We start from the raw sequence: 27,961 nt of genomic DNA, 5'->3' as shown, positions 1-27,961 counted from the left end.
AACTAACGGCAAGTTATTAAACATACAGTTCCATTAGGACAAAAAGGAAATAGACATAATCAATAACAACAATTAAAGCACAATAAGACAATTAAACCATAATAAAACAACATTGCAGATTAAAATACAATCAGCACTTTAGATATAATTAAACACTAAATAAACATAAACTGAAGCCATTATTTTCCCCATTGCCACTTGTCAATAAGGTGTTGCACAGAAAGGTTCAGCCCCAGATGTTACTATGATGCCTATTGCTCTTGTATTAATCTTCATTAAAGGCCTGGTTCCAGAGAACAGTTTTTATCTGATGAAGGAATGTTAGTAGGGAGGGGGCCATTCTGATGTCTTTCAGAAGGGAGTTCCAGTTCCAGCGCTGCGGAGCAACCCCTGAGAAGGCCCTTTCTCATTCCCAGCAATAATATTTGTGACCGTTCATAGAGGGAGATGCAGTCTCTTAAGTAGACTGGGCCCAAGTAGTCTATGGCTTTATAGGTTAAGACCAGCACTTTGTATTTCGCCCAGAAGCTGACTGGTAGCCAGTGTAGTTGTTTTATTGAACAGAAGGCATTGTTCTTTGGAAGGAGAAAAAGGTCTGTACTCTGTTAGTAGGTAATCATAAATATACTTTTCAAACTGAGCATTTAACAGCATGGTGATAGTAGTTGAGGGTATTAAACAGCACGGGTATTAAACAGCAACAGGGTATTAAGGACTTGTGGATTTTGCTAGCTATATAAAATAATGTGCCCTCTAGAGCCAGGTGTTTTATGCCAGTGTCTATGAAAATTTGGCAGGGGTGGCACCCCAGAATCAAACACATAATAATAAATGTAAGACAGGATCTAATAGATAAACTTCAAATGTTACGTCATTGACTATATTAAAAAGAAGATATTTAAAATTAATCAAAACATTTTTCACAAAAAGTTTTAAACTGCTTGACATCCAGTGTACAAGACATTTAAAGATAAAAATAGTTCTGTATTTTGAATATGAATTATGTATGTTTTTCAAAGTGTAAAAAACATTGTGTTTGTGTCTGCTGTTGGACTACAAAGTTCAGCTTGTTTACTGCATAGCAGTTTCTTCTAGAATAAGGTTTACAATTTACTACAACTAGATGTATTAACCAGTTTACGGTTTTCTTATGATCTGGGTACAGAATTTTACAATGGATACCCAAACACTTTTGTCATGTCTGGATAAAATACCATGTATACAAATGGCTATTGAAAGTGATCCACATTAATTTTTGCTGTTTTATGTGTCTGTAGCAACCCCTGTTAAAATACCATTGAAATGATTCCTGAGGAATCTTAGATTGAATCCATACTAGAAAATGTTCATTTATATTACCTATCTGTTTGTAATTACTCAGTTATTTATCAAGGATTTTAAAAACATCTTTGAATGTTCACTGAAGAGTTGAGACATATTCTGCTAAATCTTCCATGCTCTAATTTGGCTGAAATGTAGTGTTCAGGAAGGGATTTCTGTATTGATTTAACTTCTAGTCACTTCCATTGATGGTCTATGCACACATCTGAGTTTTCCCTCTCCTTCTGTACTTTAGGTACTTTAAAGCAAGAGCTGAACCTTTCGATCAACTGTTTCTTTGTTTGTTTGTTTCCGAGAGGCAAGGAAGTGCAACCAAAAGGAGAGTGATAATTTTTCATTTCAATAATAGGGGCTCACCAGTATAAATGGTAGCTCATGGTTGGACCAACTGTGGCCCTCCAGATATTTTTTTAGTCTACATTTCCTATCAAACTAACCAGCATAGACAATGGTAAGGAATTATTGGAGGTTTAATCCAGAAACAAGTGGGGAGTTAGAGATGCCCATCCCTACCATATTTTCTTTTGAGTTTACCGTAGTTACACCTCCATTGTTGTCTAGCTGGAGATCTTTCATAATATGCCTTTGGAACAATGCTACATCCAGAACAATACTTACAGAATTAAAGGAAGGTGATCTTCTCATTTCAGTCCCTTTAGTATACAGTTATTACAGTTGAAAAATAAAATTGCGGCCCGTGGTTCTATTCCTGATCCCAGCAAGTCTCCTGCTTGACTTTCCATCATGAATGCACAGAACTGAGTCAGTGTTTTCGTATTGGGTTTTGTTTCGGTGGGAAAGCCTCTTTTCCCCAGATGACCAGGAGCAGATGAAATCCCTTTCCCTAGTCACTAGTGCCCAGATGAAAATCCTTCATTTTCTTCTTTGGGACAGATAAACTACTGTTCACATTTACGTGAAGCAGCAAAGTGTGCTTGGGCCATTGTTGAGTAAAGTCTGGCCACCATTTTTGTCACTAACATCCTGCACAACATAATGGTGAATGGGCATTTTGCTAATTTTAGAGCTGAACTAGTTTTTGATCTGCCAGTATAGTATTGTTCATGACATTCTATAAAGACTATGAGAGACTAGGGTTCAAATCCAACCCCCCCCCCCCCCCAAAAGGCCAGGTTGCACTCTCTCAAACTCAGAAGAAGGGAACAATGAACAAATTGTATCACGAAAACTCCATGAAAGATTCATCTTAGGGTTGGAAATGAAGGTACACAACAACAAACCTTTTTCATTGTTTGACAATTTCCAATTTCCAAACAATGGGCTATGTTTTAGAAGGGGAAACAAATAACCCTTTTAGTATTCTTGCCTAAGAAAGGCCTATGAAATTCATGGGGTCACAATTTGTCAACAAGACAACGTTGAAAGTGCAGGATTGTTGTGGAAACAAGGATTAGCAAGAAAGCTTCAGTGGAGACATCTTTTCCCCATGATAACTCTTTCAGGAGGAAATTTCCCTTCATAGAGGTAGATTTCTCTCACTTCCAGTTGTCTCCCTCCCATTTGTAACTATGAGTCGTTTGTAAGTTGGATGTTTGTAACTCGGGGACTGCCTGTACATCTAGATGTATACCTATATAAGTGCTAAAAATATTGGTCACTGCTGTCAGGTCCTAGTACCAAGTTTAATATCAATATGTTAGTACCAGATGTCCATTTATTTGCCAGTGACAGAACTTTTCAAAACTGGGTCAAGTTGTGTAATATGATTACACCATGTAACAAACTTTGAAAATGTTTCGGTTCCTGGTTTGAAAGCATTATTTCCTGTTTCAATGTGCAGTACTTACTTTGAAAGTAGCTGTTATACTGTTTTTGTGGCTGCCACAAACTGTGTTTAATTGCTTGAGTCTCTATGAGATATTCATTGAAAAACTATAGCAAAATGTACTGCACGATGTCCTGCAAAAACAAAGTTTTTGCAGCTTAATAAACTCTTCCATGTTTTTATGATAGAACCAATTAGGAAATGGCATTTATAACCCAAGAATAACAATCATGTTACATATGGTTATTGTTTCCAGTGTTCTTTTTATTTTATAGGAAAATTAATGCATTTTTCTTATTTATTTGTTCATTACAATGTTATTGAGTTTGCCAGATGTTAGTTTTACTTTAATTTTTAATTGCATATTTAGAAACATACATATTAACTTCTGAATTGACTTGAAGGTGAAAAAATATGATCTTGTCTGTTAGGACATATGTGACAAATGGGCAACTTGCATCCTGTGGGAGATTGCTATAGCATTTACTAACATAAGTATCTGGGTTTTTCAAATTAAATTTTTCAGACCTCAGGGATTCATGGGTAATGCGAGTAAGGTAGACATTATTTTGTCCTCAATGTTTAGCTAGTATCCAACTTTGCTACATCAATTAGATATAGTTTTGAAAGCTGCTACCAAATTTAATATATCCTTTCGCACTTGAAACACATACTTCCTGAAATTGGTGCTTTGGAACTGAGATTATTTAGTCACACAAATAGACTGCATGTTTAAAAACAACAGAAGAAAGTTTTAAAATGGGTTAATATAGGGAAAAATATGAAAACATACCACACATACCTAAGCAAATATATGGGAAAATATATGGACTTCAGTATTGATGTGTGTGGCGTGTGTATGTATGCATGTAAAAACAGTTATAATAAAAGCAGTAAAGTAACCATTTGAAGGAGCATTTGTTGTAGATGGGCTTCTTGCTTGGTTGATGGCATTAACACTTTCCCTTTTAACAAATCTTGTAACTGCAGCTGGCTTTAGGAGAAGTTTTCGGCTAAGCAGAAAAGATAGAAAAACAAACAAGACCATGTATGAGTGCAAGAAGAGTGACCAATATGATACGGCAGATGTCCCAACCTATGAAGAAGTAGCAAAGTATAAACGACAACCAAATGAAAAATATCGATTAGTAGTCTTGGTTGGTAAGTTTTATTTCTGACTTAGGAAGTTAGGTCAAATGTGATGATGGCACTTTTAGTATATTGTGACATTATTTGGAGTTTTATGCCAGTTTAGTCAAGTTAAATTGGTATTTTTATTACATTTTAAAACTTGAAAACATTGTCGATGTCATAAATGCTCCCTACCAACTGAATCATTGTTTGATTTGCCATGATTTACTTCTGATCTTCTGTTTTTCAAAATATTGCAAACTGCTTACAAAAGTAAAAGCAACTATTTTTCAGATTACAGTGTGATAATGGAAGAGTAGTACATAGATTGCAGCAATCAAGGTGGAAAATGACCAAAGCATGAATTCAGGTCTTAGCGGAGGAAGCAGAAAGAAAATGTCCTATTTTTGACATTACTATAAAGGAAGCATCAATATGAGTTTGCTACAGCATTAATGTGAGGAACAAAAGGCAAAGAAGAGTAAAAAAATAAAGCAAATACTACATGCCTCCTTCACAGGATAAATGGGGACATCATTAATAGTGATGTAGAATGCATGTTGTAAGGAAGATTCTGGATGAAAAAGAAGCAGTTCTGTCTTTGCCATGTTACCTTTTAGGCAACATGTGGAGCCCCAACCAAAATGTTGACCTCTAGCTACCTCATTAAATGACTGACCTGAGAAATAAGACATGAACCAGTAGAAGACTGAATCAGCAAACTCTAGGTCATGAATTGAATCTAACAAAAGATGTCTCAAGGGCTTCAGAGAGATCAAGGAGAGTAAGGCCTGAATAGGTCTTTTGACTTGGCCTCAGCGAGGTAATCTGTAATTTTTATTGAGAGCTGCAAAGGGCAAAATCCACATTTGAAGGGATATATTACAGAATTATGAGAAAGTCAAGGTAACTTTCCCATCGTGGTCAACTGTGAATACGCACATATGGTAGTTTCTGCGCCTGAGCAGACAGCTTCGGAACCTTCTAGATATATTTGAAAATCTAGAAAGATTAAATAATCTTTTAATACACATCTGAAAATAAGGGTTAGGCCCAGAGGATCTTTATGGCCTATCTCATTGTCTTCCATTCAGAATAGTTAATTGCAGATCTGCCATCTAGGTATAGAGATTTTTTAAAATAAGATCTTTGGTCTGTACTTGAATACCTATATTAGAAGAAAGGCAGTATTTTTTTTAAAAAAAAACCCAAATAACATAAAAATAAAAGCTTCTGTGCTAATGCTGGAAAGGCAGGGAAGTTCATTAGTTTTGCTTTCATTATCCCTTTACTAAGCCATTTTTTCTGCTATTTCTATGACTCAAGGATTATGTTCTTTATCAGTAGCCAATAATAATATCCATAAATTCTGAAGCTAAGCAGTATATGAAATTAATTCAGAGCCCGCAATGTGCTTTATTTTTCCCTGGAAGTATGCTACCATAACTAAGTGGGAGCAATGGGAGCTACTAGGCTAAAGTTGCAGATGAGCTCAGGCAGTATTCTGTTTAATAATTCAACTAAATAGACATTGAAACTTATTCCAAGCAAGAAAGAGATACTTCTGGTCAATCTAATGGTAGATCTGGAAATAGGCATTCAACCTGTTTTAATACACCCAAAATGGGGTTACCTTTTGAATAAAGTTTGGGAACTTCCGACTTGTCTCAAAGAACTACAGATGCAGCCAGATGGTAGACTGGAGCTGGTTGTAGGATTCACACAATAAATTCACTAGTTACAGTAGTTTAACTGACTTATAATAGGAGAGAACAAGGGAAAAGACCTTCTCAGTGACTGGTCTTCAACTTTGGAACTCGTTTCCTGAGGACATTAATCTGATTACCTCCTTGCTGTTTCCATTGGCAGCAAAAACTTCGTAAGTCTTACAGGCTTTTGGAAATTAGTCTACAAGGGCGTTTAATACTATGCTGTTCATTTTTTAAAGATATATTTTAAATTATTTTCACTCTATATATAGTTTAATTACATTTTAATCATTTATATTTTACTGCATTTTAAATTTTACAAGGTACTTTGAGCCCCAGTTTTAGGGAAGGAGACAAGATGACTATAAAGTAGCAACAGCAGTGAATATTCTTAGACTCAGAATATTAGACTCAGGATTAGTCACCAATAGAAAAAGGGGATACATAAATTAGGGGGTTCTTAGATTTAGTCAGCAGCCTTGTATCATTTCTGAGGCCTGTTGTGCTTTCTTACTCATAAAAGCATTTGTCTTTGTGATTTTTTTTGTAAACTCAACTTTTTCTACTTGTAGCACTATATTTTTGCTTCTTTTGCACTAGTATGTAGGTCACCGCTTCATTAATAGTATGTCTTCCGTTATTAAAAAAATGCAGACCAGAAGAAATATAACCCTCTATCAGGGACTGTTATGAACTGTAGAACTGCTGTTTTATATAGCTCATATCCAAGGGAACACTTAAAATCAGTTTTTAATAAACAGCTTTCTCATTCTGTAATGCATAAGTTCAGGCACTTACTACTGTGAGCGAGAGATTGTGGCTTCTACACAGCAAGTAATAACATGGTTGAGTTGATTTTACACCTATATCAACAGAGTTCTGTGAAATGTGTGATAAGTAGAGTTCTTATAACAAATCACATATGCTGGCTCTGAGGAATATCTAGAAATTTCATTTTATTTTTGTGGTAATAAATCAAGTGAAGAAAGTGTGCTTTTACAGTAACAAAAGCAGCTCACAAATTTATTGCAGACTTCAGTAATTTTGATGTTTCTCTCTTGGTATTAGAAGCAGCTTAAGTCTGGCCAATGTCATAAAAATGTCTTAGTTAAAATGTGGAAAAACTGGCACTGCTGATATAAGTGCAGCAGAAATGGTCAAATTTTAAAGCTTTATGTATGCTAGTAGCAGCATCCAGTATGATGTGTGAAATACAATTTTAATGTTAGCGCCAGGAAACACAAGGACAAATAATTAAATTTTCACATAATTGGTTGTGGCAAGAAATATTCAGCTTTAGCAAGTGAAAGCACAAATTAGTGTTGGAACCTAGTTTTAAAAATGACTGCTTTTTAACTTTAAAAATATACAGTATATTTATTTTAGTTCACAGATTATAAACTCCCTATAACAATAAACCTAAAGCTCCTTGTTCCTTTTTATGATTGTTGTTATTCATTTGATGGTAGGCTTAGCCAAAATATCAGATTCAGTCTACAGAAAGATGATGTCTGATTTTTGTCTGTGCTCTTCAGTAAGTACAACTGCTCTCAAGGTTTGGTAACTTTATTCTTGATAAGCTATTTATTTATCCTATCAGAAGCGAACCGAGGGCCCAGTTGTAATGTATTTCAAAAACTCAAATTTTAAAAAACTTGGCATTATACTAAATGTCCTTTGACCAGTAGCTGGCCACTTGCTATAAGTAGCTCCTCCATTGTGCATTTGGCAGGGCTCAGACTGCATTGTTAAGCTTACTTCTGTTTATGTTCTTATTGCAGCCTTCTTCAAATTGATGCCATGAAGGCTGGGGGTGATGGGAGTTGTATGTCATATGTATCTGGATGTGACTAGGTTTGAACAGATTGTTCTGTTGTTTTAAGTGGATCTCTGCTCTGGCCAGAGAGAAGACAGAAGGGAGCAGAAGACACTTCCATCTTGTCTTCTGCCTATATCATCACTTAAGAGGCCCCTCCCCCTTCTGGCACCAATGGCTGCTCTGGCCAGAGAGAAGACAGAGGGGAGCAGAAGACATTTCCATCTTGTCTTTACTAATAATACAGGGTTAGTCAAAATGAATAGGCCAATAAGAAAATTAATTTTAGACGAATGTATGTTTATTGTAACCAAACTACAGCTACGTATCGACAGATAAATTATCAAAGTTTTGTCTCACCTTCAGAGATGTTCGAAAATTTGGTTTGGTTACAGTAAACATACATTCGGGTACAATTAATTTTCTTATTGGCCTATTCATTTTGACTAACCCTGTATAATATGGTATATTGTATATACATATAATATTTATAATATTATAATGTAATACAATATAATACTAGTAATAATAATTCAATATTATAATTATAATTATATTTTTACATTACATGTAATATTACTAATAATATTACAATATAATGGTATAGTGCAATATAGTAATATATACTGATATTGTACTATGCTAATAATATAATATATTGTATGAAAATATATATTGTAAGCCGCTCTGAGTCCCCTTCAGGGTGAGAAGGGCGGCATATAAATGCTGTAAATAAATAAATCTGTCCTCTCTGGTCCACACTATAATAATTTATTGGATGCTGTGATATATATCGCTTCTCGGCCTTTTGGCTAAGATCAAGTGTAGATGCTGTGATATCTTTCCTGTTAAATCCCAATGTGGCATTCCTCTTCTTCATCCATGAAAAGCTTTTTCCTATCTTTTATTCTTAGCTTTATCTCCATGGCTTTCTTTTTTACACTTCCAATTATATAGTTACTCATATAGTTTGTCGTTTGCACAGAAACACATTTTATTTCTATCTAAACTGAACCCATAATCTGTCTTTTGCCATTTTTTTGTTTTAGAAACAGGACCAGTCACAGCTCCAACTAGTATACATATAATTGTCGGAGAGAATTGTAGCTGTGGGTGATATGGTAACCTGTTGGAGAAATAGGTTGGTTATAAGAATAAGGACCTTTTACTGGGATTAAAAGGAAAGAATGATAAAGTAGGCTGTTGAAAAAAATTCTGGCAGGATTGATAATTTCTTTAAGAGAAATGCAGATATTGTGTATATGTAGCCAGCATTTGTAATCATATCTATCAAGCATGGATAGTAGAAAGGAAAATGCCAATAATTCCCCATTAGATTTACCAAAACAGTCTAATCTCTCGAAAGCAGGTACTTTTAGCACCAGGTATTATAATTACATGCTATTTTACTCAAGAAATGAAATTTTCAGAAGAAATGGGATGGCATTTATAGTGAAGAGAGATGTAGCAACAACAGCCAAAAAAATTCAAGGTCTGATAGAATAATATCAATAAAACTTCATGGAAAACCCATGAATTAAACCATAATTAAAGTTTGTGCTCCACCTACAGAGTCAAAATAAGAAATTAAAAGATTATTTCTTCAAATTCAGGAGTAAATAGATTATACACCAAAGCAGAACTTCTTGTTAACCTTTGACAATTGGGATGCAAACATACAAAACAGAGCACGATCAAAGTTTGTGTGGGGAAATTTGGCCTAGGATCAAGAAATGAAGCAGGGGAGTGACTGACTGAAATCTGCAAGGCTAATAGTTTGCTCATCTCAAACACATTTTTCAAGCAACTAAGGAGACAACTTTATACGTGGACGTGAATGGATGGCCTATATAGAAATCAAATAGACTGCATTGGAAGCACAAGCTGGAGAAGATCTATTCTTTCTGCAAAAGCAAGACCAGAAGCAGATGGTGGCGTGCAGTACCAACTGCTAATATCAAAAATTAAAGTAAAGCTAAAGACGAATATCAAAACAGCTGTGACAAAATCTGACTTGAAGACTATTCCCATAGAATTTAAAGATAATATAAAAAGATAGATTTGCACTAGTAAGCCTAATTGACTGTAACCCATAATGACTCTGGGAGGAAGCCAGGGACATTGTCAGAGAGGAATGGAAAAAGGACCCCTGTTCCCAGATTCTCGAAGTATTCTCTCCCACACGTTGTCCTCACCATGTAGTATTTAATACACCTGTAATGTTGTCTCTCTTCTGCCTTTTCCTAAACTAAATGTTGCCAAATTTTGTAACTATTAATCAGTTGTTCCAACATCATGTTGATTTCCCTTTTTGGCACTTTTTTCCAATCAGCTTTGCAGTATCCGTTATGATGTGTGGCTCAGCTTTCAGTAATTTCCAAGGTTTAGATTGGAGTTTGATTCTTTTAGGCTGTTCATTTATTTCATAGATGACACAGTGCTAAAGTTTCTCAAGTCCATAGCTCACATAAATTCAAACCTTTGGCAGTTTTCTACATAGTGAATACTGATGCTGTTGGTGATGTTCCAGTGCAAATGTTTTTTCTGGTTTTATGTCTCTGGTTCAGCCTTTTTGGTATCTCATCATAAGTAATCAAAGAAGAATAATAGACTAAAATCTGCTTAAATTTCAGGTCCTGTAGGTGTAGGACTAAATGAGCTGAAACGGAAATTGCTAATCAGTGATACTCAGCATTACGGTGTGACAGTGCCACGTAAGTCAAGCCTGCTCTGAAAATGCTTCCTATATCAATAAAGTTTTGTATAACATAAAATTGTGTATTTGTTATGCAAAACAGTTTTAAATGCCTTCAGTGTTACTTACATCTTGATTAAAAGTTTAAACAAATGATCTTTCATCAGCATTTTTTCCCTAGCATAAATGTGATATCACACTTTCTGCGACTACATTTGATATCTTGTATTTTGGAAGCTGAAATACTTATTTTAAATATTTCTAGGAGATCAGGATATTAAACATGTAGGATAGTAGCCTAAAGAGTGGGTGGAATAGAGGTATACAACATGTGCCAAAACTAGCATAGACAGCAGGAATTTGTTGCCTCCTGGGCAGAATTAGAGTGGCCCAGTGGGCCAGTAAGGTCATAACCAGGTGAAAACTCTTGTTTGTAAACCATTCCACACATCAATAGAAACCATTTCAAGTCATAGGGAAGCACAGACTTACTTCATTTGCAGTAAATGGGAATTTGTCCTGAATTTAATATCCACACTTGGTTAAAAATAATCATTTTGTCAAAACACTTTCTGTAGAATGAAAGCAGTTTGTTGCTAACCAATAATTGTTTACGTGTGTTATCTTTCTGTGGGAAGTTGAGGGAGGCAGAATGTTCTATATGATTTTAGAGTTTGGGTTTCTCTTTCAAAATGAAACACTGATACTAACAATTGTGGCAGTCATGTTCAGAATCATTATTTAGAAATTATAGACAAAGATAAGGACAGCTTAACTATAACAACAATCCATAAAATAAAAACATATAAAGCTTAAGCTTTAAATTTTGAGATTAGGAGTAGTCCACGTGCTTTCTCCATTGTCCCTTCTTTGAATGTTGAAACAACTAGAGAGCCAGAGAATGGATGGCCAGGCTTAGACTTGGCCCCACACTGAAAAACTATGTGAGTATACTTCTGTGTGCTCTGAAGAGAATATAAAGATTAAATAAGTCACTGCCCTGAGGTATAAGCAGTCACAGCTTCATCATGCTTAGCCTAGAAGCAGATAAAATCCTTCATCTAGCCCAACTGTGATTACTGTAGCACCGGAGGGAGAGAAGAAGAGGAGGCAGGTGTAGCTCCAGCATTCTTAGGCCTAACAACAGATGAAGAGCCCTCTGTCCATCCCAAATGCCACTGCCCTGTTCTCAGGGGGTGATACTAAGAAACTACCACAGCTTCATTGTGCTCAGGCCCAGGATCAGATGAAGCACCCTCCACCCATCCCAACTGTCACTGAGAAACAAAAGTAGTATCTGCTTGACATAATCATCTCCCACCTCCCTTTTTCATTTATATCATCTCTTAATGAGGTTAATGAGTTTGAGGACACAGAACTTATAAAGCACTATGTGCAGGGATAGCACTATATAAATAACTGAAAATATTAAATAACATCTATACAAGCCCATTCCTGATCACCTGAAAAGGAGTTGGGAGTTCTGATTGTTAGTTTTCTCCCCGTGATTTTTTTGGGTTGAATATCATCTATTTACAACAGTGTGTTGCTCTGTATGTTTAATGCCCAATGGAATAATTTTGTTTCTCTTTATTTGTAACATTCTAAAAATTCTCTCCAATGATATCAGATACAACACGACCAAGAAGAAATCAAGAAAGTGATGGTGTTGAATACACTTTTATTTCAAAGCACCTGTTTGAAACAGATGTACAGAACAACAAGTACGTGGAAACAGGAGCATGTGTGATTTCGATGTTTTGTCATTTATAGATTTACTTCATAGCAATATGGTTCTTATTCTCATTTAAGGATTATTAAAATAATAAATGAAAATTTGATTTAAAAACGTTAAGTGCAGCAGATATTTTGAATCATGCTTTCAGCTTTCAGTAATTTCTGTTGTTTAGCTTATCCTCCCTCCTGTTATGTTACGTTGCATTAGTTTAGGGGAGAAGGATAAACAGCATTAGTGAATTCCTTCTCTCTCGGTATAAATGTACTAAAAACAGGGTTGCCATTTTAAAAAAATAATAAAGTTTTTAAAAACCTGTGGTAGAACTGATATTTATGTAGTTTTATGTTAGGGAGCATTCTGTAAATGTAACAGGAATAAGATCAGTTTTCTATTTCAGGTTTATTGAATACGGGGAATATAAAAACAATTACTATGGTACCAGCATAGACTCAGTTCGATCTGTTTTGGCTAAAAATAAAGTATGTTTGTTGGATGTTCAACCACATGTAAGTAAGCAAAACGTTTTTTTCAGTTTCCTATTTTTAATCCAATGTTGATTTGCATTGCCTGGTTGCAATTTTATGTGAGGAATAATGGCATACTAGTTTCTAATTAAGTAATATTGTGCCATCATTGTATATAGCACTTTACAAGTAAAAAATAACCCAACAAAACAGTTCTCTTCCCTCAAACCTTTAATCTAAAGATATCAGAGTCAAATGTTACTGAAGTGAAGGTGTGTACTTGAGTGTCAAAACCTTCATGCATGGTGCATATGAAAACAGATTTATTTTTGCAGGCTTAATGTGCACTTCCCTATTCAGTTTTGGCATTTTATTGGATTGTCTCTTGAATTTGAATGCATGAACAGAATAACTGATGTTTAATGAGATTTCTTTTTGAATGAAAAAGTTGAAATTTCTCTACACTGTTAAATTTCTGTATACATTATGTTTAATAAAACTGGAGTGAATGCGAGAGAACAATCGTGTCATAGCTGTTAAAAGGGGGAGACTGCCAGATTTCATGTCTTGTCCAAAAGAAACAAAAATTAAATCAAGCCCTTTGAAACTTAACATTTTTTTCTCCAGACAGTGAAGCATTTAAGGACACTAGAATTTAAACCATTTGTCATATTTATAAAGCCTCCTTCAATTGAGCGCTTGCGCGAAACAAGAAAAAATGCCAAGATTATTTCAAGCAAGGATGAAAAAGGTGCGGCCAAGCCTTTTCAAGTAAGTGACTCTTGTCTTGCTACAAGTGTGAAAAGTGGCCATAATTATTATAGCTATCAGTGAAAATGGCCACATGTCCATGGAAGTAAGGGCTTCATAATGTAGACAAAGTATGGAAAGCTGAATAAAGGAAGTTGATTTCTCTCTTCCCTCACTTTTCTGGGCTGAGAGGAGGGGGAGATTAACATTTTTTATATGGGAATTTGCCCTGTTAAGCAGGATGAATTAAACCTCTATCCTACAGTGCTCCTCTCTGTTCCATTGCAGTTGATGAGAGGATCTTATTCATTTTATGAGTGAATCCCAAGACTTAACTGTATCAGATCTGGGTAAATCTGGCTTTTTGTTTTGTGTCCATCTCCCCAGAACCACATGCTAAATAATGTACCAGGCCAATTGGCAGCAAATATGGATTAGACAGGAAAACAGGTGAAATAAGCATTGATATACCATCCTCCATGCCCCTCAGTTTCATCAGTCCCTCGGTGGCGCAGTGGGTTAAACCCTTGTGCCAGCAGGACTGAAGACTGACAGGTTGCAGGTTCGAATCCAGGGAGAGTGTGGATGAGCTCCCTCTGTCAGCTCCAGCTCTCCATGCAGGGACATGAGAAAAACCTCCCACAAGGATGGTAGTACATTAAAACATCTGGGTGTCCTCTGGGTAAGGTCTTTGCAGATGGCCAATTCTCTCACAACAGAAGATACTTGCAGTTTCTCAAGTCGCTCTTGACACGGAAAAAAATCTTCATATTCAAAGTGATGGTGTCTATGGAAGTCGTTAAGTTGTGTCCTTGGAAATTAGCAGACTACTCTTGGAAAATCCCTCAAAAGATTGGAATTTATTATTTTTCTTCTGTCAATATTAGTCAAAGAACTACAGCAATGCACAGTGTGATATTTTTTTCTGAGACATCTTTTGCTATAAATATTGTTTGTCTACAAAACCATTCATTTGGAATACTTGAATTAATGAGACTTTTCAAGACTGGTCTGTTGAGTACATAAATAGTTTATTAATTTGGAAAAATGTAATGTAGCCATACAAGTGTGCTTCTCTTACGATCTTCTGTCTTAATTTTATATAATTAAATTCCATGTTTCCAAAAACATGAATATAAACCTACTGAAAGAGCCCTAGTAAGACCCAGGAATCCAAAAGGAATGATTCTTTGGATTCATACCAAATTTCCAAAAATACAGACTGTGTTCTAGTAAATCCCTTGCTAATAGCAGGCTGAGTCTTAGGTAATGCATTTGGTCAGTACATCATTAATATAAACAGCTTAAAAAACATTTTCCAGTGCTTTACTAACATACAGACATTTCTTTAATTATCAGTTAGTATCTAATGGTGCTGATATGCAGAGAAAATCTTAAAAGGTAGGCAGAGTGACACTTTGTAAACAGCTACAAATGATGTGAAATTAAGGGGTATGTGAATTTTGTTATAAATATATCTTTCATTCATTTTTAACGAACTAGTCGCTAAATGTAGTCTTTAGTTTGAAGAGCTTCAGCAAAAATGTCCACTCATCCTTTGGATAGAGGGTATAGATTCCCCCCAACTTTACACTTTGTAAAATGATGGTCAGCAAAGTCTCTAAAGCAGGTTTTTTTTTGTGGGAAGGACGGGGGATACATAGAATATTTATAGGTCCCTCTGGTGGTGCAGTGGGTTAAACCGCTGAGCTACTGAACTTGCTGACCAAAAGGTTGGCAGTTTGAATCCGGGGAGCGAAGTGAGCTCCTGCTGTTAGGCCCAGCTTCTGCCAACCTAGCAGTTTGAAAACATGAAAATGTGAGTAGATCAATAGGTACTGCTTCAGCAGGAAGGTAACGGCGTTCCGTGTAGTCATGCCGGCCACATGACCTTGGTGGTGTCTACAAACAATGCCGCTCTTTGTCTTAGAAATGGAGATGAGCACCACCTCCGAGTTGGACACGTCTAGACTTAATGTCAGGGGAAACTTACCTTTATCTAGAATATTAGCAGTTTCTCTTTGCTTAAGTAGAATGTGTCAGTATAATTTAATTCAAGCAATTGCACTTGATTCCTTGTTACATGGATTCCCTTGTTTTTACTGTTGACTGATTGCTTCTCTCCATTTTAGGAGGAAGACTTTCAAGAAATGATCAAATCTGCACAGATTATGGAAAGCCAATACAGCCATCTTTTTGACAAAGTTATAGTGAATGATGACCTTACGACAGCTTATAACGAATTGAAAACAACCTTTGACAAACTGGAGAGAGAAGCATTTTGGGTTCCAGTCAGTTGGGTGCATTCATAACATTAAACAAATACAGGTTTCAGAATGTTTTAATAAGGTACTTAGTTGGATCTAAATGAACATTTGTTGGTGCGAACCATTTCTAGCTTTGACAGACGGATGCATTTACAAACTTGGTGCAGTGGAATGTTGACCTTAACTTTTCTGTGTATAAATCTTCCTGTTGGAAATAGGATTTTGGATGCAGAAGATCACAGTGAAGCCTTATTTTTTACCAGGTTGAGTTAAATGCATCTTCAGTTTCAGTGATAGCATTAGTAATTTGTATTTCTCATGGGAAACGTGCTTTGAGTCAGGAGCTGATTAAAGGTCTGAGATCGGTGTTTGTACACATTTTGATAATGGAAGTTTCACACTTAAAACTGGAGGAAGTATACATTTCTTTCACATGAGATTTTTAAAAACTGAATTATGACTAATATGGGACTATGGGTGCGGGCGTGAAGGAATGTGAAGTGTTGACTTGTCTTCCACATTGAGGCTCACTTTGTCAAGCAAGCTTATGTAACTTTAGATTTTATCATTTAGCAGTAATATCCTCCATCTTGCTCACTCCCTTTGACAGGAGTAAAAAAAAAGATATCTTAAGACACTATACCTTGGATTGGCAAGAAGTCTTATCTAAAGCACTAAGATGGCAGATTAGAAGTATAGCCCTTACGTTAGAGAAAGTTGTTCAGATGGTTTTTATTTATACGACTGCTTCATTGTTTAATATACATCTTTCTAAAACAACCTTTGAGAAAACCCAGAATCTATTTTTTAAAGTTTTAAAAACTTGTAATTACACCATGTTGCTTAGTCACAAACAGTTGAAACCTCAAATTGTGTTCTCTGCAATGAAGAAGAGCACAGTTGGAAGAAAAAAAGAGCATGCTGGCGTTTCTGCATTTCTTCTGGATGCAAAGTATATTAGAAGATTTTAAGAGGGAGATTTTTGTGCAAGTGAATATGTCTTACTGATAGCATGTGATGGTGATGCACCACAGCCTTGGCATGCAAACAGGAAGCTGGTTATTTTATTTTAACGTATAAAGGAGTTAGCTGTCTTATTTAAGGGCAAAAGAATTTAGTGAGTCTATATATATTTATGAGAAGACGTGAGAAGGGATATTATTATTATTTTTTGAATTTCTTGTCAATGTGATCATTTATTAAACAGATCCGTAGGTGTCTGTGATTTGAAACATTGCCTTTATAAACTCAACATTCCTTGTAAATATTTTAGTTTAGATACAGATAAAACACCAGGCCTTTGCAAATGTAGCCTAAATAGATGGTTGGTTTTTTGGTTCACTACATTTATGCTTTAAAATAGTGTAATAATAATAGTATTTTTATTATTTCTTACCCGCCTCTCCTTGTGGCTCGAGGTGGATTACAGAATAATTCAAACACATAAACATTGTAAAAATTCCACAAATACGCATATTAAAATGTATTTCTATAAAAGATACATATTTTATGTAATGTGAGGGACATGCCAACAACCCAAACATAGTCTCTTGGAAACATTTATGCTACTTTGATGCATCCTTTTAGCTTGGCACTGAACGTACATACAGTCATTTGGAGTGTCTCGGGTTTTACTACTTTCCTAAGAGGCAGCCATGTTAGTCCCTTGCTGCAGAACCAACAAAGTCTTGTGGCACTTTAAAAAACAAGCTTATTCATTATAGCATGAGCATTTGTGGACTACAGCCCACAAAGACTCATGCTATAATGATTTTTTCATATTTACATTTTTTTTCTGGACTCATACTGGTTTTATTGTTTTGCTGAATCAAACTTCATTTTACTACAGCTGCATTTAATTGCATGAGAAATAATCGAACTGGAATAGGTTGCTTTTCAAATGTTCCATTTTTAAAATACAGTTTTGTATAAATCACTGTGGTTTTTCCTAATGGTCAGGTACTAACTACCATTGATTTTCTGTAGATACAACAAGAGCCAGAACTTAAAATTGCCTGGCCATCTACTAAGGTCTAAACTTTTGTATACAAGAGAATCCAAAGTGTTTCTTATGGATTATGTCTGCTTGTAAATGTTAATGTAAGGGTCTATTCTTATGAAATGTTTGTTGAGGTCAGGGTAACATTTGTCCTTTAGGTATCAAGTGTTATGGCAGCTCAGATAATTTCTGGTATTAGTGATATTGCTTCACCAGTGACTGCTGCCTAAAACAGAGCATTTTAACATTGTGGTCTTCCCAGCAATAATTGAGACTTATTGTGTGTGTAACATTGCCTTGTTCTTTGTGTGGAAAATGAGAATCACCATATTACAATCTTGGATGGAGTTGACCAACTCTGCATTGACTTTAAACACCTTTGTTTTAATAAGATAAGCGCATTTGCCCCAATCCAGGGGCTCCATGTTCCTTGAGCTTTTCATATGCAAAAGCGATGTATTTTCTTCAGTGTAGTGGAATGCTCTATGCATGCACTTAGGAACTGCTTGGCACCTTGGGGGATATATATTTATATAAAGCATGGAATATTTACAAAAAACAAAGAGACCTGAAGTCAATTTTTGTTCTAAAGGCGAAACTCTCTTAAGTTTTATTTGTCTCTTGAAACTATACAGCATGATTTTGATGACTGTGTTCTCATGTTTTAAATACAGGTGACCTTATTGAATTGTTGTTGTTTTCTGTCATCGTAAAACAAATGTTGTACTTTTATACTGTTGGACTCAGAGCAATACTAGACATTTTCATGAATTCTATTACCGATGATGTGCCTGAAATACAAATTCATCATCTTCAATCAATAAATTATTGACATAATCTCTTGAAAATCTGCTTTTGTAAAATGCGTACACTTTATACGGAACACAAATTAGTCATCTTCAGAAAAATGGTGAAGACTTAATACACTTGCATGATTCACTGTCACATTCAGATAAGTAAAAAAGTGAAAGATGTCTCAACTAAAGCTTTTGTTGCAGGAAAAAAATGAAGCACAGTGATGTCAAATCCTTTCATATTATTATGCCAGTCATCTGAACCCTAGTGTGTACCTTTGTAACTGGGACATAAAAACTTGCCTTGCGCCATCAGTTATTTTTCACTATTTGAATGCTGAGCAAAAGTTTGAGGTCTAAAGCCAATTGCTAATCCAAAGTCTTGTGGCACTTTAAAAAACAAGCTTATTCATTATAGCATGAGCATTTGTGGACTACAGCCCACAAAGACTCATGCTATAATGATTTTTTCATATTTACATTTTTTTTCTGGACTCATACTGGTTTTATTGTTTTGCTGAATCAAACTTCATTTTACTACAGCTGCATTTAATTGCATGAGAAATAATCGAACTGGAATAGGTTGCTTTTCAAATGTTCCATTTTTAAAATACAGTTTTGTATAAATCACTGTGGTTTTTCCTAATGGTCAGGTACTAACTACCATTGATTTTCTGTAGATACAACAAGAGCCAGAACTTAAAATTGCCTGGCCATCTACTAAGGTCTAAACTTTTGTATACAAGAGAATCCAAAGTGTTTCTTATGGATTATGTCTGCTTGTAAATGTTAATGTAAGGGTCTATTCTTATGAAATGTTTGTTGAGGTCAGGGTAACATTTGTCCTTTAGGTATCAAGTGTTATGGCAGCTCAGATAATTTCTGGTATTAGTGATATTGCTTCACCAGTGACTGCTGCCTAAAACAGAGAGAGTCTACTGAATTAATGAAATTCACATAAGATGTTCTACCATTTAATAATTGGTGTCTTTTGGTTTAAACTGCCCATTGGTTTATATTATTTTTGCAACAACAGTCTCAAAATACAATATCAAACAAAAGTGGCTGATGCCTTCTGTATAAGAGCAGTTTTTAATGACACGACATTGAATTAGTAAATCAGCATATTTGTAAAACAAAGATGAATATAAGTGTTTGTTTAATTTTATTATTTAATGTTGTATACACTTTTAAATGTTCTATTTGCAAGCATATAATCAAAATAATTTGTGAAGTGGAGTGGGAAGGTGAGAAGTATTTAAGTCAGTGAGAAGTAACAAATGTGTTAGGATGCAAAATCTTGTCCCCGCCTACTAATTTCCTTGGAAATGCAAATTCTTTCTGCCCTCTTTTTCTTGTTTACTACCAATCATTGAGAGCAACTGGGGAAATAAGTGTTAAAACAACTTATTGGAGAAGTAGGGAGAATTGAGCACGTGGAAGAATTATACCACTTTCTGATTTCCCCTGCAAATACTGTGTCCCTGCATTAGAGTTACATGGAGAACAGGGCTAAGAACTAAGATGTTGCCTTTTATTGTGTAGTAGTCTTGTGCACGGATTTGGTTTGGCAGGTTTCCTTCAGCCAATCCAGCTTGTTCGGCTGGCCATAAAAGTAAGGGCTCTGCTGTCATTATTTATTTATTTATTTATTTATTTAATTGTCTGAAATGGGCCACATGGCAACCAGTCACGGCTCCTTCTCTCCTATTCGGCATCACGCAGCGCAAAGAGGCTTCCGCGTGCTTGCACAGGGTTTCCCTGTGAGCCCTGCCAATTGGGCCAAACAGAATAAAAAAATGCTGTGACGTGTTTTACTCTATTTAATGGGGCGAGTGCCTCCATTGCTCTCGATTGCGTCCTGGATCTAGAGAGTTTTCATGTTCAAGCTGTCCTTTTATGTGGGGTTTTTCAGGGTTATTACATTTGTACTTGTTGTTATTGAGGCATTGAATGCTTGCATTTTTGTTTATTGGAATGCACTCTGATTCCCCCTGGGGATATAGGGCAGAATATAAATAAAGTTGTTGTTGTTGTTATTATGCTAATGAACCCAGAAGTAATATATACAGACCCTAACTCAAAATTCACAGTATGAATAAAACCATATAAACGTATGTGCTGGTTTTGGCCAACACACACTTCTTTCAGAGAGTTGGACTAAATTTTTCCTTTATTTTCTGGTTCGCGGTTTCCAAAACGGTTTTTTTAAATGTAGGTGATGCTAAAACTATATCATCAATTCTTTTCTCAGTATTTGGTTTTTAAACCAGGCAAAGTTTGAAAGTCTGTAGATAGTTAACCATTATGCAGTCTGCTGCACCAAAACGGTTTTTGTGAAGAAAAGGTTTCTTCATTAGACATTAGAACCCATTGAAATCAAAGGAAACACATTCATCACATTGGAGCCTTTGGTGGCACAATAGGTTAACCCTTGTGCTGACAGGACTGCTGACCGAAAGATCGCTGGTTTGAATCTGGGGAGCGGGTGAGCTCCCATCTGTCAGTTCCAGCTTCTCATGCGGGGACATGAGAGAATCCTCCCACAGGATGGTAAAACATCCGGCATCCCCTGGACAACATTCTTGGAGACAGCCACTTCTATCACAGAAGCAACTGGTTTTAAATTGATTGTAAAAGTTTATGCCTATGTTTTTGTTTTATATTGTATGCTTTTGTATTATTTTGCATATGTGGAAACCCCTCTGAGTTCCCTAGGAGAGATAGGGCTGTATACAAATAAAGTTATTATTATTACTATTATTATTATTATCTTGCAGTTTCACAAGTCCCTCCTGACACGAAAAAACAAAACAAAACATTGAAATCAAGGTGCATGCCATTCATTACTGCACAAAAGGTCACAATAATTATAGTGATTAAAACAAAATTGCCATCCACCTCTTGTCCCAAGCAAAGAGATTTTTTTCCTATGGCCAACCTTAGGTTCATCTTTGGGATGGTGGCAATAGGGAAAATGGACAGATTGTTTTACAATTAAGGTAATTCAATAGATACTTTCCATTGTTTTTGTTCTTGTTACAGAGCTGAGTTACTCAGGATATTGGCTACTGTGGGCACCTTTATTGGTTGTTCCATATAATACTTAAATTTGTTGCTTGAAAAGATTTTTTTTTTAAAAAAAAGACTTTTAAATAAGGATTCTAACAATATGTATGCTTCTTCAACCAAATAATGGTTTACTGTCCTTTCAAATGCTTGTGTGTATAGTCACACACAACTTTTTTCCAGTTGCAGTTTTCAGGAATGTTCATATTTTTGTTTCCTTGAAAGAAGTGTACCTACAAGAGTTTCTTTCTTGGCTAATTGAAGGATCATAGTGTTTTTCTTCACAGCAGAGCAGTGAAGTTATAGGCTGGCAAAGGTGTATGTCTTACACAAGCAGAACATTCACACATATCTTCAAACTTTGAATTTTATATTTTCAAACAGTGCCTTTCCTTATGTTGCTGGCACTGGGAGAATCTGATGAAACCAAGGCTGCAAAACATATTTCCAGTTTTAGGTTACAATGAAATTTTGCAAGGATCAATCATTGTTCCCTGAGTTGAAAAGGATCCCATAAAATCCTGGCCTGATAAAATACAATGGAACATATTAGGAATTGAAGCAATGTTATCTTATGGATAACAAGTTAGGCATCTGCTTTCTGTTTCTGCTCCTGCAAAATAAGTAATTTAAAGAAAACTTCAAAGTATTAAATATTTTCCTAAATGCAATTTGTTTCATAAAGATCAAGTAGACAGAACAAATTGTAAAGAACAAAAATAACTTTCTGGCCTTGCATTGCACATTTTAGTGCAAATATTAAGACACAAATAGTGTTCAATTCAGCAAGTATTGCAGAATGTCATGCCACAGTCCACTTCAAAAAGGGTTGCATAGATAGAAACATTGAAACATGGCTAAGAAATAAACATTGTTAAAACAAAAATTCACGAGAACTAATTGTGTGATTAGTGGGTGAGATAAATACTGAGCCACTCAGCTCACCTCTTTTTATTTTGTCAGAAGCCACTTGAGAACATACTGCAAGTTGCTTCTGGTGTGAAAGAATTGGCCATCTACAGAGACATTGCCCAGGGGATGCACAGATGTGTTACTACTCTGCTGGGAGGCTTCCCTCACGTCCCTGCAAGCTAGAGCTGACAGATGGGAACTAACCCCGTCTTGCAGATTCGAATGAGCAACCTTCGGGTCAGCAGTCCAGCCGGCACAAGGGTTTAACCCATTGCTCCACTGCACAATGCTCAGTGAGTGAATCTTAACCAACAATAATTTCTCAGCTTGACTGACCTAGAAGTTTGTTGCGGAGACACAAATGTATATACTACTCTCAGGTCAGAACATACAATGAATACATAAAATAGCATGACCATCTTTGCCATCCAACGATTCACGAAGATGCCACTAATTTGTGATGAGGTCACCAATTTGTAAACGTTTGTAAAGGAGCCACCACTCTGTAAGGGCTTATTAAATTGATAGCATAGCTTATCATTCTGGACCGTGCTCTTACCTACAAGAAGCATTGCCTGAACATCAAGCAAAAAGTGGGTGCTAGAAACAATATCATACGAAAGCTGACTGGCACAACCTGGGGTTCACAACCAGATACAGTGAAGACATCTGCCCTTGCACTGTGCTACTCCGCCGCCGAGTATGCATGCCCAGTGTGGAACACATCTCACCACACTAAAACAGTGGATGTGGCTCTTAATGAGACATGCCGCATTATCATGGGGTGTCTGCCCCCTACACCACTGGAGAAATTACACTGTCTAGCCGGTATCGCACCACCTGACATCCACCGGGAAGTGGCAGCTTATAGCTAATAATATTGATTTGGTCTTTCTTCTGTGTAGCAAGACTTAAATTGGAAAAGAATTGTATCAGAGACAAGGCTTTAGGAAAAACAGTAACAAGTTTATTGAAATGATGGTTCCAATGTAACATAACTCTTAGAGGCACAAATCTTCAAAGGTTACATTTATAACATTCCTTAAACAACTCTGGGAAGGACACTTCCTTCCACTAAACAGGTTTCAAACTTATATTTCTTTAAACTGTGTTTCTTTCCTTAATAGGTTACTTCAGTTACAAGCTTATTCTTTCTTTGTGATGTTTCTGTTGCAATAGAGATCCTCACTGGGATTCTCTCACCCTTTCTCTCATTCACTAACTATTAATATAATTAAGTCAACTCGACTTATTTAAACTACTCAGGCTAAGAGCCAAAACCTTCCCGATTCTCACTGCTATAGAATCAGCCTTTACCTGTAGTTTTTAAACTACAGATTACCTTCCTGGTTCTCACTACTCAACAGAACCAGCCACTCCTACAGTTCAAAGACTGTAGACTAACTGTTTTAAAATGGCTGCCCTGCCAAGTGGCAGTTGGCTCCGCCCCTGTTTCCATGGTAACCCAGCTCAACATGAGCTGAGCTGGCTACCATCCCCCTTTGTTATGCAACTTAAATACTTACTCTTTAAAACATCTATCTATAATTATACGTAACTTCAAGTTAAAAATTTACACTTCACCACACTTCTAGTGTGAGAAAATTGGCTGTCTGCAAGGATGTTGCCCAAGGGACACACGGATATGTTACCATCTCTCATCTGTCAGCCCTGCATGAGAAGCTGGGGCTGACAGATGGAAGCTCAGCCCATCTTGCAGATTCAAACCACAGGTCTTCAGGTCAGCAGTTCAGTCAGCACAAGGGTTTAATGCATTGTGCCACCACAGCTCACCTCTGAGGCTGAAATGGTGTGATTTGTCCCAGTTCACCCAGTAGGTTTCCATGGCTGAATGAAGATTTGAACCCTAGTCTTCAGAATTATAGTCCAGCACTCAAACCACCACACTGGTTTTCAGTGTTGGAATTACTCATCTCAGTTTACCAGTCAAAGACTTCTTGGTATTTTCTGCAGGTTTGTCTATTCTCCTGACAAAGACCCAAGTTATTATGATTAATGCTCTGTCCCTTAATACATGTAACATCATGATTTTTCATCATCTGCATGGGGAAGACAATATTGAAAGAGATTGCCTACTTTTCACACAAACATTTGTAGGCACTGCACATTAGTTGGCGGTCTCATTATCAATCAGTTTAAAAGGACAAACTAAGGATTTTTTTTACTCTGCAATTTCTAGTTTAGCCACAAAATATCTGAATCACAGATTTCTATTATGTGGATGGGGCTTTTGAGGTGATTCTAGCCACACAAACCTCACACAGAATGTTTTATGTAGTCATTCTAGGAAATTTTCAACTTCACAGATTTATATCTTTTAATAATAATTATCGGCACACTGGGTGCAGTGCCTAAAGACCTTGGCCAGCACTTGAAAACAGTCAGTGCTGACAAAATTACCATCAGCCAGCTGCAAAAGGCCACCCTACTTGGATCTGCATGCATTATTTGCCGATACATCACATAGTCCTAGACACTTAGGAAGTGTCCAACATCTGATCTAATACAAAAGCCTGCATAGTGATCTTGTTTGCTGTGTACACCCACTTATGTAAACATCACCAAGACACGACATTTGGAGGGCCATCATCTTCGGGCTATGAGGGATCATGTAAGTTATTTATTTATTTATTTATTTATTTATTTACAGTATTTATATTCCAGCCTTCTCACCTCGTAAGGGACTCAGGGCGGATTACAATATACATGACAGACATTCAATGTCATAGACACACAACATATATAGACAAACAGAGACTATTTAACATTCCAACTTTTTCTGGCCACCAGGGAAGCTGTCGCTTCACTGTCCATCTGCGACACCGATGAAGTACTTCCTCATTCCCCGCATGCTTGCCGGAGATTTTTATGGCCTCGTAAATTAGTTAGCCTCCCCACATAAGTGTTACCTAATTTTCCTACTTGACAGATGCAACTTGCTTTCGGGCTGCAAAGGTCAACAACAAGCTACACAAATTGGTCGGAAGCTCACTCCGATGGCTGGCTTCGAACTCATGACCTTTCAGTCAGTAGTGATCTTAATGCAGCTGACACCCAGCCAGCTGCACCACAGTCCCAGTGCAGTGAGTAAATAATACATCAGAATTATCACTCAGACCAGAAAAGATCCACAGTTCATTCAATGCAATTGTTTGGTTTGGTTTTGGTGTTTCAGTTTCAATCTTTGTTTTGGGGGCAGGGCCCAAATAGGATGTATTTTGAGATTGCAGGTAGCAAGGGAAGGGGGAGTGGAAGAGAAACCGAGCAGAATAATAACTTGCACTTTGCTCACCTCTCAATGAATTATTGGCAATTCTCCCTATTCTTATATATTTTTAAAGATCTTTCTACTGGACTTTTCAATTTGTTTGCTCCATTCTAATATTTCTCGAAACCTCATCCTTTGTTATATTCTAGTTTAAAAGCCACCTGGATATTCTTTTTGTTAAACTATCCCAAAGCCTTTTTATATGCTTGTCTATAATGCGTAAGACAGACTTTATGTCAGAAGGACTTCAGAACACTTGTGCAGCTGGCCATCTTTGGGTGTGTGTGTGTGTGTATGGTAATTCTTTTGGTATGAATGTAGATATTAACAAAGGGTAAAATGTCTGTTGTCCTAAATGTTAGTGATCTGTTTTTCAAAGGTGATATGAACCTTTTAATGGTTCATTTGTTGTTGTTCATTCGTTCAGTCGTCTCCGACTCTTCGTGACCTCATGGACCAGCCTACGCCAGATCTCCCTGTCGGCCGTTACCACCCCCAGCTCCCTCAAGGTCAGTCCAGTCACTTCAAGGATGCCATCCATCCATCTTGCCCTTGGTCGGCCCCTCTTCCTTTTGCCTTCCACTTTCCCCAGCATCATTGTCTTCTCTAGGCTTTCCTGTCTCCTCATGATGTGGCCAAAGTACTTCAACTTTGTCTCTAGTATCTTTCCCTCCAGTGAGCAGCCGGGCTTTATTTCCTGGAGGATGGACTGGTTGGATCTTCTCGCAGTCCAAGGGACTCTCAGCACTGTCCTCCAACACCACAGCTCAAAAGCATCGATCTTCCTTTGCTCAGCCTTCTCTAAGGTCCAGCTCTCACATCCGTAGGTTACTACAGGGAATACCATGGCTTTGACTAGGCGGATCTTTGTTGCCAGTCTGATGTCTCTACTCTTCACTATTTTATCGAGACTGAACATTGCTCTCCTCCCAAGAAGTAAGCGTCTTCTGATTTCCTGGCTACAGTCTGCACCTGCAGTAATCTTTGCACCTAGAAATACAAAGTCTGTCACGGCCTCCACGGTTTCTCCCTCTATTTTCCAGTTGTCAATCATTCTTGTTGCCATAATCTTGGTTTTTTTTGACGTTTAGCTGCAACCCGGCTTTTGCGCTTTCTTCTTTCACCTTGATTAGAAGGCTCCTCAGCTCCTCCTCGCTTTCGGCCATCAGAGTGGTGTCATCTGCATATCTGAGGTTGTTAATGTTTCTTCCAGCAATTTTCACCCCAGCTTTGCATTCATCCAGCCCCGCACATCGCATGATGTGTTCTGCATACAAGTTAAAAAGGTTGGGTGAGAGTATGCAGCCTTGCCGTACGCCTTTCCCAATCTTGAACCAGTCTGTTGTTCCGTGGTCAGTTCTGACTGTTGCTACTTGGTCCTTGTACAGATTCCTCAGGAGAGAGACAAGGTGGCTTGGTATGCCCATCCCACTAAGAACTTGCCACAATTTATTATGATCCACACAGTCAAAGGCTTTAGAATAGTCAATGGTTCATCTCCTTTGCTGGAGAATGGTTCATTTAGACCTGTATATTTGTAATATTACACTTTACATTGAGGAGAAGCAGAGTGCAGCAGATGTATGTAGGGATATAAGTGAAAAGAAATACCAAGGTGGTATCATAAATCATAGATACTCAATGTGCTTCCCTCTCTCTCTCCCTCCCTCTCTCCCTCCCTCTCTCTCTCTCTAATTTACTAACACATGATTAGTGTTAGTATATGTTTGTGGCCAGAAAGTCTTCTGTAACAAATCAAACTTCAACAGACGTTTCATTTTCTGGTGGCTTTTTGCTCATGGTCTTTGGAAAATCCAAGGCTCTCTTAGAGAGATGAATGATGCAATGGCTTTAATATGGAAAATTAAGTCTGCACAAAGGTTCCTTCAATTTGCTTTAAATGTAATGGCTGTCCCAAAGATTATTCTTGAAGAGTAACAACATAACTAAGTGGGCACGTATGCCAGGTAGTCATGCCTGCCACAGAATGAAAAGATACTGGTTTGGATCCAGAACGAAGGAAACGGTTGAAGTTCTGCCAGATGTTCCTCCTTGACCATGAATCATGATTTTTATGAGCGAAGGGAGTCAGAGTTCAGGAATATCTGGAGGGCACAGACCCCTTGCACTTATGGGTGGACTCATTTTTTAATAGCAGCAGCAATCTTTAAATCAAATATAATTTAAATCATTCTAAGCCT

The 27,961-nt window shown here is 36.9% G+C and overlaps 1 protein-coding gene across 6 annotated transcripts in view; it reads left to right on the top strand.

Annotated features, from left to right (window-relative positions):
* MPP7 (MAGUK p55 scaffold protein 7) overlaps positions 1-18,533 on the top strand; it is a 92,704-nt gene extending 74,171 nt beyond the window's left edge. For all 6 annotated transcript variants that reach the window (XM_060782466.2, XM_060782465.2, XM_060782464.2 and 3 more), the window contains 6 exons: positions 4,118-4,288; positions 10,417-10,497; positions 12,109-12,202; positions 12,614-12,722; positions 13,308-13,451; positions 15,563-18,533. In XM_060782466.2, coding sequence (XP_060638449.2) covers positions 4,118-4,288; positions 10,417-10,497; positions 12,109-12,202; positions 12,614-12,722; positions 13,308-13,451; positions 15,563-15,742 — 779 coding nt within the window. In that variant the 3' untranslated portion in view covers positions 15,743-18,533. The remainder of the gene's footprint in view (positions 1-4,117; positions 4,289-10,416; positions 10,498-12,108; positions 12,203-12,613; positions 12,723-13,307; positions 13,452-15,562) is intronic.
* Positions 18,534-27,961: the final 9,428 nt, after the last annotated feature.

This window comes from Anolis sagrei, chromosome 6 (assembly GCF_037176765.1).
Source record: "Anolis sagrei isolate rAnoSag1 chromosome 6, rAnoSag1.mat, whole genome shotgun sequence".
NCBI classification, from domain to species: Eukaryota; Metazoa; Chordata; class Lepidosauria; order Squamata; family Dactyloidae; genus Anolis; species Anolis sagrei.
This window is presented reverse-complemented; position numbering and strand designations above follow the sequence as displayed.